This window comes from Giraffa tippelskirchi, chromosome 9 (genome assembly GCF_054371585.1).
Source record: "Giraffa tippelskirchi isolate mGirTip1 chromosome 9, T2T-mGirTip1v1.2.pri, whole genome shotgun sequence".
NCBI lineage: Eukaryota > Metazoa > Chordata > Mammalia > Artiodactyla > Giraffidae > Giraffa > Giraffa tippelskirchi.
Genome location: NC_137283.1, coordinates 49,411,842 through 49,424,475, shown reverse-complemented (window position 1 = coordinate 49,424,475; position 12,634 = coordinate 49,411,842). Strand labels below are relative to the sequence as shown.

The window sequence follows — 12,634 nt, the reverse complement described above, 5'->3', positions numbered from 1 at the left end:
GGCCAGAAATCTGCATAGACTCTTGACATGAGGAGGGCAGAGCAGGGTGGGCTTAGAGCAAGGGCATGAGGAGGGGGACTCAGGGGACAACATCAGATTATGTGCAGTGGAGGGAAGAAGAGCAGCTGGACTGAGGGAGAGTCTGATGAGGTGGGTCTGGTCGGAAGGCTCAGAATGGACCACCCCAGGGTTAGAAGTCAGACCTGGAAGAGGCTGAAGTCCAATGAGACCATGAGGACATGGTGGCCCCGCCGGCCACCTGGCTCCTCTTGCAACTCCAGCCGCAGATCGTGCCACCGGCCATCGCTGACTATCACCTGCTCCAGGAGGAGGTGGGCAGCCCGGCCTGAGGCCCTGGTCACTGTTACAGACAGCAACCCTCGATCCAGCTGCGGGCAGAGAGGCACAGCCCTGGGGTCAGAGCCCCACACTGGGCTGGGGCCAGGAGTGTCAGGAGGTGGGGTCTGGGGCTTCAGAGGTCATGAAGAGCAGAGGTCAGTACAAGAGGGACAGGCTACATTTGGCACGGAGGGCCCTGTGCCAGGGCACTCGATGCTTCTGAGAGTGAAGTTAAGGGGCAGGGGTCATGGGTTAGTGCAGGTGGCAGGAGAGAGCTAGGCTGGGACGCTGTACCTGCAGAGGATATGACAGTGGGGAAGAGGGTCAAGGGCCAAGGTCGAGAGCAGGGTCAAGTATGATCAGTGCTCCTAGCAGAGAAGTATGCCGTGTGTGTGTGTGTGTGTGTGTGTGTGTGTGTGTGTGTGTGTGTGTGTGTGTGTGCGCACGCGCGCGCACGTGAGTGTGCTTAGTCTCTCAGTTGTGTCCTACTGTTTGTGACCCCATGGGCTATAGCCTGCCAGGCTCCTCTCTCCATGGGCTTCTCCAGGCAGGAATACTAGAGTGGGTTGCAATTTCCTTCTCCAGGGTATCTTTCCAACCCAGGGATCAAATGCAGGTCTCCTGCATTGCAGGCAGATGTTTTATCATCTGAGCCACCAGGGACCAGGCCTGAAACCACAGGAATGGTGCTGCTGACCTCAAAGATTGAGAGCTGAGGATCTAAGGAAGGGCTCAGGAGGACAGACACACCTGACAGAGGAGTGTGCTATGTGGCCCAGCCTGGACTTGCATCAGGACCCCCTGCTTCGCCCGCGTCCGAAACACCAGCCCCAGGTACCACGGCACAGACACGGCCACGTCATTTCCAAAGTCCCAGCTCAATGTGCCGTTGCCACGGAAATGGTGGGGATGGGCCATAGCTGGTGGGATAAAAGAAGCAGAGTCACAGGCCTCACCCCAAGAACAGAATCTATACTCCACAGGCCCCTCCTGCCCCGGGCTGCCCACTCACTGAGCCGACAGTCTTTGCCTCCGAAGCCCACTGGGCAGTCGCAGGTGAAGCCACCCCAGCGCTCTGAGCAGATGCCGTTGTTCTTGCAGGGGCCCGAGTCACAAAAGTGCAGCTTGGCCTGGCAGCCTGGGAGAGGAAAGTACATGGAGGACATGTGAACACAAGAGAGGGCATGAGTGCTGGACAAAACACAGGGCCCAGAGGAGCTGCAAGTGCCCAAGATCTCAGCCCCAAGTTCTCGCAGGGGGTGGAATTGGTAGGACTCAGGTCCTAAAGGCCAGTCTGCAGCAGAGTGCTTGCTAGAAAAGGAGACAAGAAGGAGGTCACAGTTTGAGTCCATCCATAAAGCCCTCCACCCTTTCCCTATGATGGGGACATGGCCTACCTGCCATGGTGCCATTGTTTGCGACAAAGGATGCCATGTCCACCCGGCGGCCATCGATATGCAGGTCCCGCATGCAGCCAACGAAGTCCTTGTGGGACACGGGGAAGTTCTCGGGAAGGTTGGGGACACCCCCCAGGAGCAGAGGGCCTGTCAGGTCCAGGGACCTGGGGGTCAGGAGTCCAGGTCATTGGTGGGACTGGGGCCAGGGTAGGTTTGCTCCTGGGTTGGGGGAGGGGGATAGGAAATGGAAGGGGTAGGGCTCAGAGGGTAAGGTGATTGAATGGGGAGGATAAGATCAGGCTGAGGAAGGAACTGGGGCCTGATTTAAGTTATGGGCGTGCAAAGGAGAGTTTTTGATGGGCAGATGGTCTGGGGAAAGGTGGAAGAGGCTGGGATTGAGGATGAGGATGAAAAAGGGAGGCAGAAGGGTGGCTGGGAGGGTGATAGGGGTCAGGTGGGGCTGTGGGGCATTAGAGAGACCAAGAGAGTAGAGAATTTGGGGGAGTGGGTGCCTGGGGGAATGTGTATAAGTGGGGAGTCTAGGGTGGAACACAGAGATGGGGGCTAAGGTGAGGTGGGGTTTCAGCGTTCTAATGGGGAAAGGAAAATCTGGTGGTTTGGGAAGGATGGGGAGTTTGGAGGCAGTATTGGAAGGGTGGGAGTGGGCTCTGGCAGGCAAGGGGTTTGGGGCTCAGGGGCTGGGGAACTCACTTCTTAGAGCTTGTTTGTGTGCCAGCAGCCGCGCATGAGTAGTTGCCAATCTCAGCCCCAAACTGCAGAGCCACAGCCACATCGCAGTCATCCACGCTCAGCACAGCCACCTTGTCCTTGGAGGGGCCCTGAGCACCCCCCAGGGCATCTGTCCGGGGCTAGAGACCCACACGTCACTCAACAGAACCCCCGGGGTCACCTGGTATCCCAGAACCTGGTATCCCAGCTCCTTCCCCATACTTCCAGGCTGAGGGCGGTGCCCACCTTGTTGTAGTATCTCAGATGCACTGTGTGCCACTGCCCGTCACTGAGGCCCCCTGGAACCGTGGGGCTGACCACTGTGTTGGACTCACCTGCAGGGTGGATGTGTTTGGAGGCTGGTCTGGAGCTGCGAGGCCTCCCCTCTCCCTACCCAGTCATGCAAACACAGCTACTCCCAGGGTGACCCTGGATGCATCAGATAACTTCTCTCTGCTGCTGGCCACACTGGCCGGACCAGAGTGCCTCTGGACAGGTAGGAGAAGCACACATTTCATGGAGAGAGAGGAAGTGGCCTGTTGGGCATGGGTGGAGCTACATGTTCAGGTGGGCCTGGGGGGCTCACACCCCCAAGCCAGCTCACCCACACATGCACCCCCTTGCCCCTACAGTGATCCGCAGGGGGCACCCACCGGTGGAATATGTGAGCCTCACTTGCCCAGCCACGAGCTCCAGGGCCAGGAAGTCGTGCTTCTCGTTCAAGCGTCCGTTGTAGAAGAGCAGCCCACTGGGCTGCACTGTGGCGAACCTGGGGTCAGGGAGGGGCCCGTCACAAGAAAGACCCCCTCCTCACACCCACCATCCCTGTGACAAGAAGGTCTGAGGGAGCCCGCCCAGGCTAGATGAGGGAGGAAGTGATGAGAGAGGGAGGGGAGGGGGCCGTGTCCCATGGGACACCAGGATGGGGGCAGTCAGGAATCCGGGTCTTGGAGGTGGTGGGGACCCCGTGCGGGCGCGCAGATGCGGGCGAGCACCTACGAGAGGGACAGCGTGAGGTGGAAGCGCTGTCGAAGGCCGCGGAACATGACGAAAGAGCTGGGCGGGAAGGAGCGCGCCGCCACTTCGCAGCGCGGACCCTCGAAGGCACCGCCCGCCGGGCACTGGCAGCGGAAGCCACCGTCCGGCCCGTTGGCGCAGGTGCCCCCGTTGCGGCAGACGCCCGGGACGCAGCGTCCGGCCTCCGTGTCCAGCTCGCAGTCTTCGCCTGAGGGGGGTCAAGTCGGAGGCAGAGGCGGGGTCAGACTGCGACCCGCCCCCAGCTTCAGCGGGCCCCACCCCTCCGAAGGCTAGGATTTCCAGGTGAGAGCCAAGAAGATGAAAAGGTCCAGCTCGCTGTGGACACGTCCCTATTATACCTGACCCCGCCCTCTCTCCCCTTCCAGCCACGGCCCTGCCCAGGGTCACGCCCCCTCTTCCTCTGCCCAGTTAAACTGTTAGTTGCTCAGTGGTGTCTGACTCTTTGCGACCCCATAAACTGTAGCCTGCCAGGCTCCTCTGTCCATGGGATTCTCCAGATAAGAAGACTGGAGTGGGTTGCCACGCCCTTCTCCAGGAGATCTTCCCCACCCAGGTCTCCTGCACTGCAGGCAGAGCCACATGGGGGTTGGCCCAGACAAGACCTCTATTTCTTTGCGCCCTTAGGCTCCCTCTCTGCCAGGTTCTACCGCTTCTGGACTGCTGCTGCTGCTGCTGCTAAGTCCCTTCAGTCGTGTCCGACTCTGTGCGACCCCATAGACGGCAGCCCACCAGGCTCTGCCATCCCTGGGATTCTCCAGGCAAGAATACTGGAGTGGGTTGCCATTTCCTTCTCCAGTGCATGAAAGGGAAAAGCGAAAGTGAAGTAGCTCAGTCTTGTCCGACTCTTAGCGACCCCATGGACTGAAGCCTTCCAGGCTCCTCCATCCATGGGATTTTCCACGCAAAAGAGTACTGGAGTGGGGTGCCATTGCCTTCTGGACTAACCGTGCCCAACTCGACCCCAGGTGGCTCAAGAGTGATGCCCAATGCTCACTTGCACTGTAATTCCGCCCCCCACTCTGCCTGATGTTCACCCAGCCCCGCACCACCGCCCTCCTCCGCTCACCCGTGAAGCGCGGCCGGCAAACGCAGGTGTAGCCGCCCTCGCGCCGCGAGCAGGCACCGCCGTTGCGGCAAGGGTTGGAGTAGCAGAGGTCGAGCTCCGTCTCGCAGAAGTCTCCCGTGAAGCCGGGCGGGCAGCGGCAGCGTAGGCCCGCGATGGGCTGGATGGGTCTGAAGAGCGTAGAGGCGGAGGCCAGGAAGGGCGCAGAAGAGTCAAAGCGCAGCACCGACACGCATTTCATATAGTTCTCGCAGGGCTCTCGCAGGCACACGTTGTCGTCGAAGGGCAGCACGTCCAGTAGCGAGCGGGCGGCCAGGGCGGCGCGGCGCACGTACAGCTGCTCCTGCAGCTCCTCGGAGCTGAACCAGGGGCCCGCAGAACCGGCTCCGGCCCCGCGGGGAGCCAGCGCCGAGAAGCTCACATTGAGCACGGTGCCCCCCACGTCCGTGTCGTTCTGGATGTTGAAGATGAAGACATCCTCTGCGGGGGTGGCAAGTACCGCAGCCACGCCTTCCAGGAAGTGGCCCAGCAGCGGCGACAGGAAGCGTTCCTGCCACATGTTCTCCAGGCGCACAGTCAGGCTGTTGGCCAGCAGCTCCTCGGTTATGATGACCACGCGCAGCACGCACTGGGCCGTCACACTGTGCAGCCCATCTGCCGGCGGAAGTGGGGGAAGAGATCAGTCTGGGGTCAGCGGCTGCCCCTCCCAGGGACAGAGGAGGGTTATTGGCCCAGTCCCCCAACACCTCTGTGTTAGTAGGCTGACCCTGTCAGGACACAAGGGGGTCTGGGCTTGTGATCACCAACTCTCTCAGCACCAAGGTGTCAGCAAGGTACTACTTCCTGTCCCCTCCCTCCAGCATGGGGAATGGCCTGAGCCAGGGATCAACCCACCCACTCTCTGCACCCCAATAGTGCCCATGGGTCAGCAGGTCATTCCTCTAACAGCACACAAGAAGGTCCCTAAGTGATCATTAACCCACCCTTCCCCAGGTTATCATGGTCAGCAGGCCAATCAGGACAGAAAGAGGAGCCAAGGCCACTGATGACCGACTTTCTTTCCTCCCATCCCCCAGCACTGCAGAACTAGCAAAACATCCCCTCCAAGAATATCCTCCAGGTGAGGGATCACCTATACCCTATCTCTGGTTAGCAAACTGCTTTCCCAGTTCACTAGAAGGGTCCCTAGCCCTGTGACCACTCAACCGTATCTCCCAGAACCCTGGGTCAGCAAGCTCCTTTTCTCCAAGAGAATCCTGGACCCTGACCTCCTCCTCAGCATCCTTGGATCAGCAAGCCCATCACCCCAGACCTGGGTCCTGCGATTTCAGTGGCCACCCTCAGAAATGAGGATGAGGTGTTTATATGCCTTGTCTCCACACACTGGGTGGCTGACAGAGTTTGTTGTCCAGGGAATTGAGGGATGAATGAAGACGTGCCTTCTTTGGCAGTGCCAGGAGTCCTATGCTCCAGAATTGGAGAATAAGCACTGGTAATGTCTGTGCCAACCCTTGCAGCCTCCAGTATTTAGGCCTGCAAGAGCTTTTCCCGCCTGCGCTCTCCTTTGAGGAAACAGTTTGTGAAAGCCTCGGTCCACAGCTGCAGAAGAGACAAGTGGATCTCCAGACTTTCTCCCAAAGGGCAGGGGCTTAATCAGCCCCATCGATAGCAGCCAGGCTAATATGGGTCTGCTCTCTGTCTGAAGCTGCCAAAGGAAGATGCTGTTCCCGATCACTAAATGATTGGCCTCCCTCTTCTCCACAGGCTGAGGGTCAGAATGGACCCAAAGTAACCCTTCATCTGAACAGGGGTATGATGCTGGCTTTTCCTGGGATATTCAGAGCATTACTCCAGCCTTTCAGAAGGAGGGGAGCAATCCCTAGATTAACAAGCAGATGGTTCTTGGGCTTCCCTGGAGGCTCCGTGGTAAAGAATCCTCCTGCCTATGCAAGAGACAAATGGGATTTGATCCCTGATCCAGGAAGAGCCCACGTGCCACAGAGCAACTAAGTGCGTGTGCCACAACTTATTGAGATGTGCTCTAGAGCCCAGGAACCACAACTACTGAGCCCATGTGCTTCAACTACTGAAGTCCAAGTGCCCCAGAGCCCACGCTCCACAACAAGAGAAACAATTGCAATGAGAAGCCTGCATGCTGCAACTAGAGAGTACCCCTGCTTGCCACAACTAGAAGAAAGCCAGCACAGCCAAAAAGAAATAAAAATAATAAAGTAATTATTTAAATAAAGCAGACAGTTCTTTAAGAGTCTTTATAAAGTCTGCTAATGCTCTAGAATCTTTGGGGTTCTGTGGAGACTGTTCAAGACCCTAAACAGAGACTATATTATGACCCTAACCTGAGAGGTCTATGGCAGATCCTGTGGGGTGCAGGAACTCAGTGGTCAAGGGATTCTTAGAAAGCCTGGAAATCCCTCTTTGGTTTGAAGTGCCTTGTGAGGGGCCCTGAGGACCTGACAGGTTAAGGTCACTGGCTCACTTGATTAACCCCCGCCCCTCACCTGTGACAGTCACCAACATGGAGGCCACCAGTGGGCGGTTGTTGTCTAGCTTGCGGCTGAGTCGGAGCTCCCCGCTGGTCTGGTTGACCACCAGCAGCTGCAGCTCATTGCCCCGCTCAAAGGAGTAGAAGAGGTGGTCAGAGACATCTGGATCGTAAGCTGGGATGCGCCCAATGATGCCTGAGGGGAAGGTATCTGAGCGATTGGATACATAGTTGTTGAAGAGGATCTGGAAGTTGTTGAGCACAGGGCTGTTGTCATTCTGGTCAACCAAGCGGACATGTACAGTGGCCCGACTGACCAGAGGGGCTGATGTGGCCTGCACAACAATTACGTATTCCTGGCGAGCTTCGTAGTCCAGGTCAATGAGTGCCGTCAACTCTCCCGAGAAGATGTCCATTTGGAACAGCTCGGGGATGTTCCCCTCCACGATCTGGTACATTATATGAGCATTGGGGCCTTCATCCGGATCCACCGCAGTGATCTGGGCCACCACTGAGCCCACAATGCTGTTCTCCTTCACTCGCACCTCAAACTCCTCAGCTGGGAAGACCGGTGCATTGTCATTGACATCCTGCACCGTCACCTGGATACTGACTGGAGTCCGGAGTGGGGGCACACCTCGGTCCACTGCGTAGGCAGTCAGTTCATACACCGGCACTGCCTCCCGATCCAGCCGCCTCACGGTGCGGACAATGCCAGAGGTGGGTTCAATGGTAAAATCTCCATCCCCATCTTCCCCATTCTGGAAAGTGTACTGGACCCGGCCATTGGCATGAGCATCCCGGTCAGTGGCTGAGATTTGCAGGACACTAGTGAAGGGCGGGGCATCCTCGGAGACCAGCCCTGTGTAGTGGGAGGCCACAAACTGCGGAGCGTTGTCATTCACATCATTGACCATCACCTCCACATAAGTAGTGTCTGCCTTCTGTGGGATGCCGTTGTCCCGAGCTGTAATAGCCAGTGTGTAGGTCACCTGGTCTTCATAGTCCAGGGGGGCCTGCAGTGTAATGGCCCCTGAGTCCGCGTCAATGCGGAACTGGGGCAGGTTGTCTTCCAGGAGATAAGTGATGCGAGCGTTCTCACCCACATCATCATCAGAGGCACTGATGACCACCACGGTGCTACCCACTGGCCGATCCTCATTCACACTCACTGAGTAGTGGGCACTTTGAAAGACAGGCCGGTGAGTGTTGGCATCTGTGATATTGATGTGCACGTAGCAGTGATCATGAAGGGCACGGTCAGATGCAGTTAGCACCAGCTTGAAGTAGCGTTCCTGCTTGTAGTCCAGGGGCAGGGCCAGTGTCACCAGACCTACACCCCCCTGGGTGCTGATGGCAAAGCGATTACGAGTGTTGCCTCCTGTAATCTGGTAGCTGATGGCACTGTTGGCATCACGGTCTACAGCAGTCACACTAACCACACTGGTGCCCACAGTCGCATCCTCATTCAGTCGGAGGTGGTACTCCTTCATGGTGAACTCAGGCCGATTGTCATTAACATCCAGCACAGTCACTGTGACGCTGGCTGAGGCTGAGAGTGGGGGCGAGCCATGGTCTCGGGCCTCCACACCAAAGAAGTAATGTTCCACAGACTCACGGTCCAAAGGACCGCTCACAGAGACCCAGCCAGTGGCACTGTTTATCACAAAGGGTGTATCGGATGCCATACCAGTTAGGGAATACTCCAGTCTGGCATTCTCTCCATGGTCTGCATCCACTGCCTGAATGTGGATGACTGAATGGCCCAGGGGTGCATTTTCCAGGACAGAGACCTGGAAGGGCGTGCTGACAAAAATAGGAGTATGGTCATTGATGTCCACCACCTGGATACTGGCCAGCCCGGTGTTGTTGGACAGCGGGGGGCGGCCTGCATCCTGAGCCCGGATGCGCAAGGCATACTCTCGCTCTGCTTCAAAATCCAGAGGGGCCACCACCTGGATCTCGCCTGTGAGGCTGTCAATGGCAAAGTGGCCGCGGCTGTTACCACTGATGATGTTGTAGTGCACTAGTCCATTGGCGTCCTTATCCCGGTCTGTGGCTGTGACGCGAAGCACCACCGTATGGGGGCGCACATCCTCGCGCACCTGTGCCACGTAGCGTTTCTCGCTAAACTGGGGCGCGTTGTCGTTCTCGTCCAGCACAGTTATGTGCACACGCACGGTGGCAGAGCGCGGCCCTGGCTCTTGGCCCTGGTCACTGGCCTCCACCACCAGCTCGTAACTTTCCATGTGCTCGCGGTCCACTCGACCGCTGGTGCTGATGAGGCCCGAGCGCGGATCAATTTCGAAGGCTGCGGCGGCGGCGGCGCGCGCAGCTGGAGGCCCCACAAAGCGGTAACGCAGGTTGGCGTTGGGGGGCGCGTCACCATCTGTGGCACGCAGCTGCAGGATGGGGTAGCCCTCTTCCACGTTCTCGCGAAGCGTCTCCCGGTATTGCGCCTGCTCAAATACCGGCGCGTGGTCATTGCGGTCGGCCACTGTAACGGCCACCATGGTGGTGGCAGAGAGGCGCGGCGACCCGTGATCCTGCGCCGTCACGCGGAGGTAGTGGCGATCCATGCTCTCGCGGTCCAGAGCGGCCTCTGTGCGGATAAGGCCGCTCTGAGGATCGATGCTGAACAGCTCCAGCGAGCGGCTGTTCATGAGCGCAGCCAGCGAGTAGACTAGGCGCCCAGCCTCTCCGGTGTCCGGGTCCTGTGCCACTACGCGTAGCACCGCAGTACCCGCCGCCTCATTCTCCGGCACTAGTGCCTGGTAGTTGTACTGCGGAAACTGTGGGTGGCGGTTCGCGGCGCGACGGGGGCGGGACCGGCCCTCTAGGGGTATTCTCCAGGCTCCAGGCCGGGCCGGGGCCCCAGGGGGGCGCGGCCCGGGGCGCTGCGGGAGGAAGCGGCGGCGGAAGAGACCTCGGGAGCGCATGCGCTCGGGCGTCGGCTCGGGAGCTGTCCGAGACTCGCGCGGTGCTGAATCAGTCGCAGGAGCTGTCCTCGCTGTGCGAGGTCCTGAATCCAGCCCGGGGCCAGATCCCAAGTCTCCGGAAGGGCGGTCCGACCGGGGGCCTGTCCTCCTCGCTCGGGATGTCGCGCTTCTCTCGCTCTGACCCCTGCGCCCTGGTCCCCACAGTTCCCCGCAGCAGCGCGTGGTTCCCACTTTTTGGGAGGAGCCTCTCCCACTATTCCTCTGGGAGGACACCGGCTGAGAACCACGGGGCCGAATCAGAAGGTCCGAAGGAAAGGGAGAGTTGTTCTCCGGGCCTGGGACCCCTGGGGACAAACCCTCTGGTGACAGACTATCTCTTCGCAAAGGCCCTGTCCGCCTGCAAGAGAAGACCTCTGGGCGCCAGCATAACAGAGACCCTGGTCCTTGTCCAGTCTCCCGCCCGCGGCTGCCAAATGTCTTGACCCCATATTCCGCTCCCAGCCCCGGCTGCTCCGGGGGCCCTCGACGGCTTTGGGCGCTTTGCCTTCCCCCTCGGAGCCCCACGAAGACAGGTTCCCTGACTCCCAGGCCAGGCTCTCCATCCTCTCGGACCCCAGGCGAGTCGGGACAAAGAGCTAAGGCTCCGTTGCCGATCTGCGCCCCTGGTCCCGTAGCAGCAGCTACCCCCGGATCCCAGCCGTGGTCCCCACCACCCCCCAGTTCCTCCCGGCTAAGAGGGAACAAAGAGAGGAGGAAAAGGAGCAGGAGTAGCGGGGTCGTCGGCCCCCTGAGACCCCACCACGGCTGCCGCCTCGCCATCACCCCCCACTTCCCCACACTGCTTCCACTGTCCTCCGCCCGGGTCCAGGCCTTGGGCCCGCCTCGCTGCTCGGACCCCCACCCGGACCCTGCCGCCACCCCAGTCCCCTGCCTCTAGGCCTGTCGCTCCACGCCGCCGCCACCCTCTGGGCACCATCTACTTCGCGGCCAGAGCCCCTTTGGCGAGCGGCCCCGGCTTTTGCCGCCCCCACCACAGCATCCCTGACGCTGCTGCCGCCTCCCGCCGCTCCAACATGGCTCCCGGCCGCTGCGATGGTTCATTCCATCTCCGCCCCGGAGTTCCAAATCCGATGGTACAGGCCATTGCGCATGGCAGCTGCCGACATAGAACTCATGATCGCCATCTTTATTGAGGGCAGAACGCAAGTGCTGCCCCCGGTGCTGAACCGGGCAGGGAGATTCACCGCCCCTGGTTCCACCCTCCTCTTCGTGGCCACCGCCCTCACCCGCCTCCCTCCTTCTAGGGCGCTGTCTCAGCTCTGTTTTTGGCCTTCTGCTTGCGAATCTCTTATGCCCCGCCTTCCTGATCATTAGTTCCGAACCCTGTCCCGGATTTTGGTCTGAAATTTTGGTGCCTACGATGTGCCGAGTTTTCTCTCAACTCTTGGGTGGGGATACCATCATGGGGTCGGAAGTGGCTTGGGGTGTCAGCAGCCCGAACAGCCTTAACCGTTCGATCAGCGAGTTTTAACTCATGAAACAGGTCGCGACCATCTGCTTGTTTGGAGCGCCCCAACCGAGCAGGAACCAGAGGTGACCCGTCCGAAGCCGGAGCAGAGGTGAAACTTCCCTGCTTTTTCGGCCCAGTCTTCCGGGCAAGGTGCTCGTTCACTGGAAATTACACCCCTCTCTTCAGGTAGCGGGGGGCGTCCCTGCTGGCTCTGAGGGTAAAGCGTCTGCCTACAATGCAGGAGACCCGGGTTCGATCCCTGGGTTGGGAAGATCCCCTGGAGAAGGAAATGGCAACCCACTCCAGTACCCTTGCCTGGAAAATCGCATGGACGGAGAAGCCCTGTAGGCTACAGTCCATGGGGTCGCAAAGAGCAACTTCACTTCAGGTAACGGGTCTCCAGTGCTCTGTAATGCCACGTGCAACCTGGCGTTGCCGCAGGACTGAGACTCAGATTCCTCAGATTCCCTCCCTCACCCGCTACGACTGCATCCCTTAACCCCTTGAAGGAACTAACGGGAAAGCTCAGTTTTGCCCGCGCTGTTCTACTCCCGGCACAAGTAAGACCAGTGTATCCAATGGGCAGACGCCAGGGAATAAACGTCACCGAAGACGAGCGGGGGCGTGGAGCGTGAACACCGAGCGTTCCAATCAGAAAGTCACTGTTTCTATTGGGACAATGGGTGGCTCCGCCCCCACGGCAGACTCATTGTCTAGGGGAGGAGGCTCCGCTGGTTCCAGAATAACCCGGAGAGACAATCCAGGAGGTGTTCTACGGCCCAGCCTGCAAAGCAGCACCTACAGTGGGCGGAGCGCCACGGGCAGACGGCGTCGGCGTCCCTGGATCGAGGAGGTTTAGGGCTGAGGCCCCAAACGCTCCAAGGGGCGCGGCTCCTACTTGGAACCAGCGAAGAACTCCGGCTACGGCCTCTGGCCCTCCCCAAACGGTACCTATGACATCACCACCAACCAATGAAATGGCGCTTTCTTAAGCCCATTGACTTTTTCGCTTCCGGGAGGCGAGATTCCTCGTTCCAGCACCTCATGTGACTACGGAGAGCCGGTGGGTGGGCTCCGGTGGTGCCCTCTGGTGTCTCAGAATCTGAGGACTTCCTA

At 59.3% G+C, this 12,634-nt stretch overlaps 1 protein-coding gene across 2 annotated transcripts in view; it reads right to left on the bottom strand.

Annotated features, from left to right (window-relative positions):
• The window catches only part of CELSR3 (cadherin EGF LAG seven-pass G-type receptor 3), a 28,394-nt gene extending 16,892 nt beyond the window's left edge, over positions 1–11,502 (bottom strand). For both annotated transcript variants that reach the window (XM_081525681.1, XM_081525683.1), the window contains exons 1-10: positions 7,086–11,502; positions 4,570–5,220; positions 3,465–3,690; positions 3,119–3,234; positions 2,712–2,800; positions 2,448–2,605; positions 1,737–1,900; positions 1,352–1,477; positions 1,090–1,259; positions 204–389 (exon numbers count right to left, since the gene is read on the bottom strand). In XM_081525681.1, coding sequence (XP_081381807.1) covers positions 204–389; positions 1,090–1,259; positions 1,352–1,477; positions 1,737–1,900; positions 2,448–2,605; positions 2,712–2,800; positions 3,119–3,234; positions 3,465–3,690; positions 4,570–5,220; positions 7,086–10,827 — 5,628 coding nt within the window. In that variant the 5' untranslated portion in view covers positions 10,828–11,502. The remainder of the gene's footprint in view (positions 1–203; positions 390–1,089; positions 1,260–1,351; positions 1,478–1,736; positions 1,901–2,447; positions 2,606–2,711; positions 2,801–3,118; positions 3,235–3,464; positions 3,691–4,569; positions 5,221–7,085) is intronic.
• Positions 11,503–12,634: the final 1,132 nt, after the last annotated feature.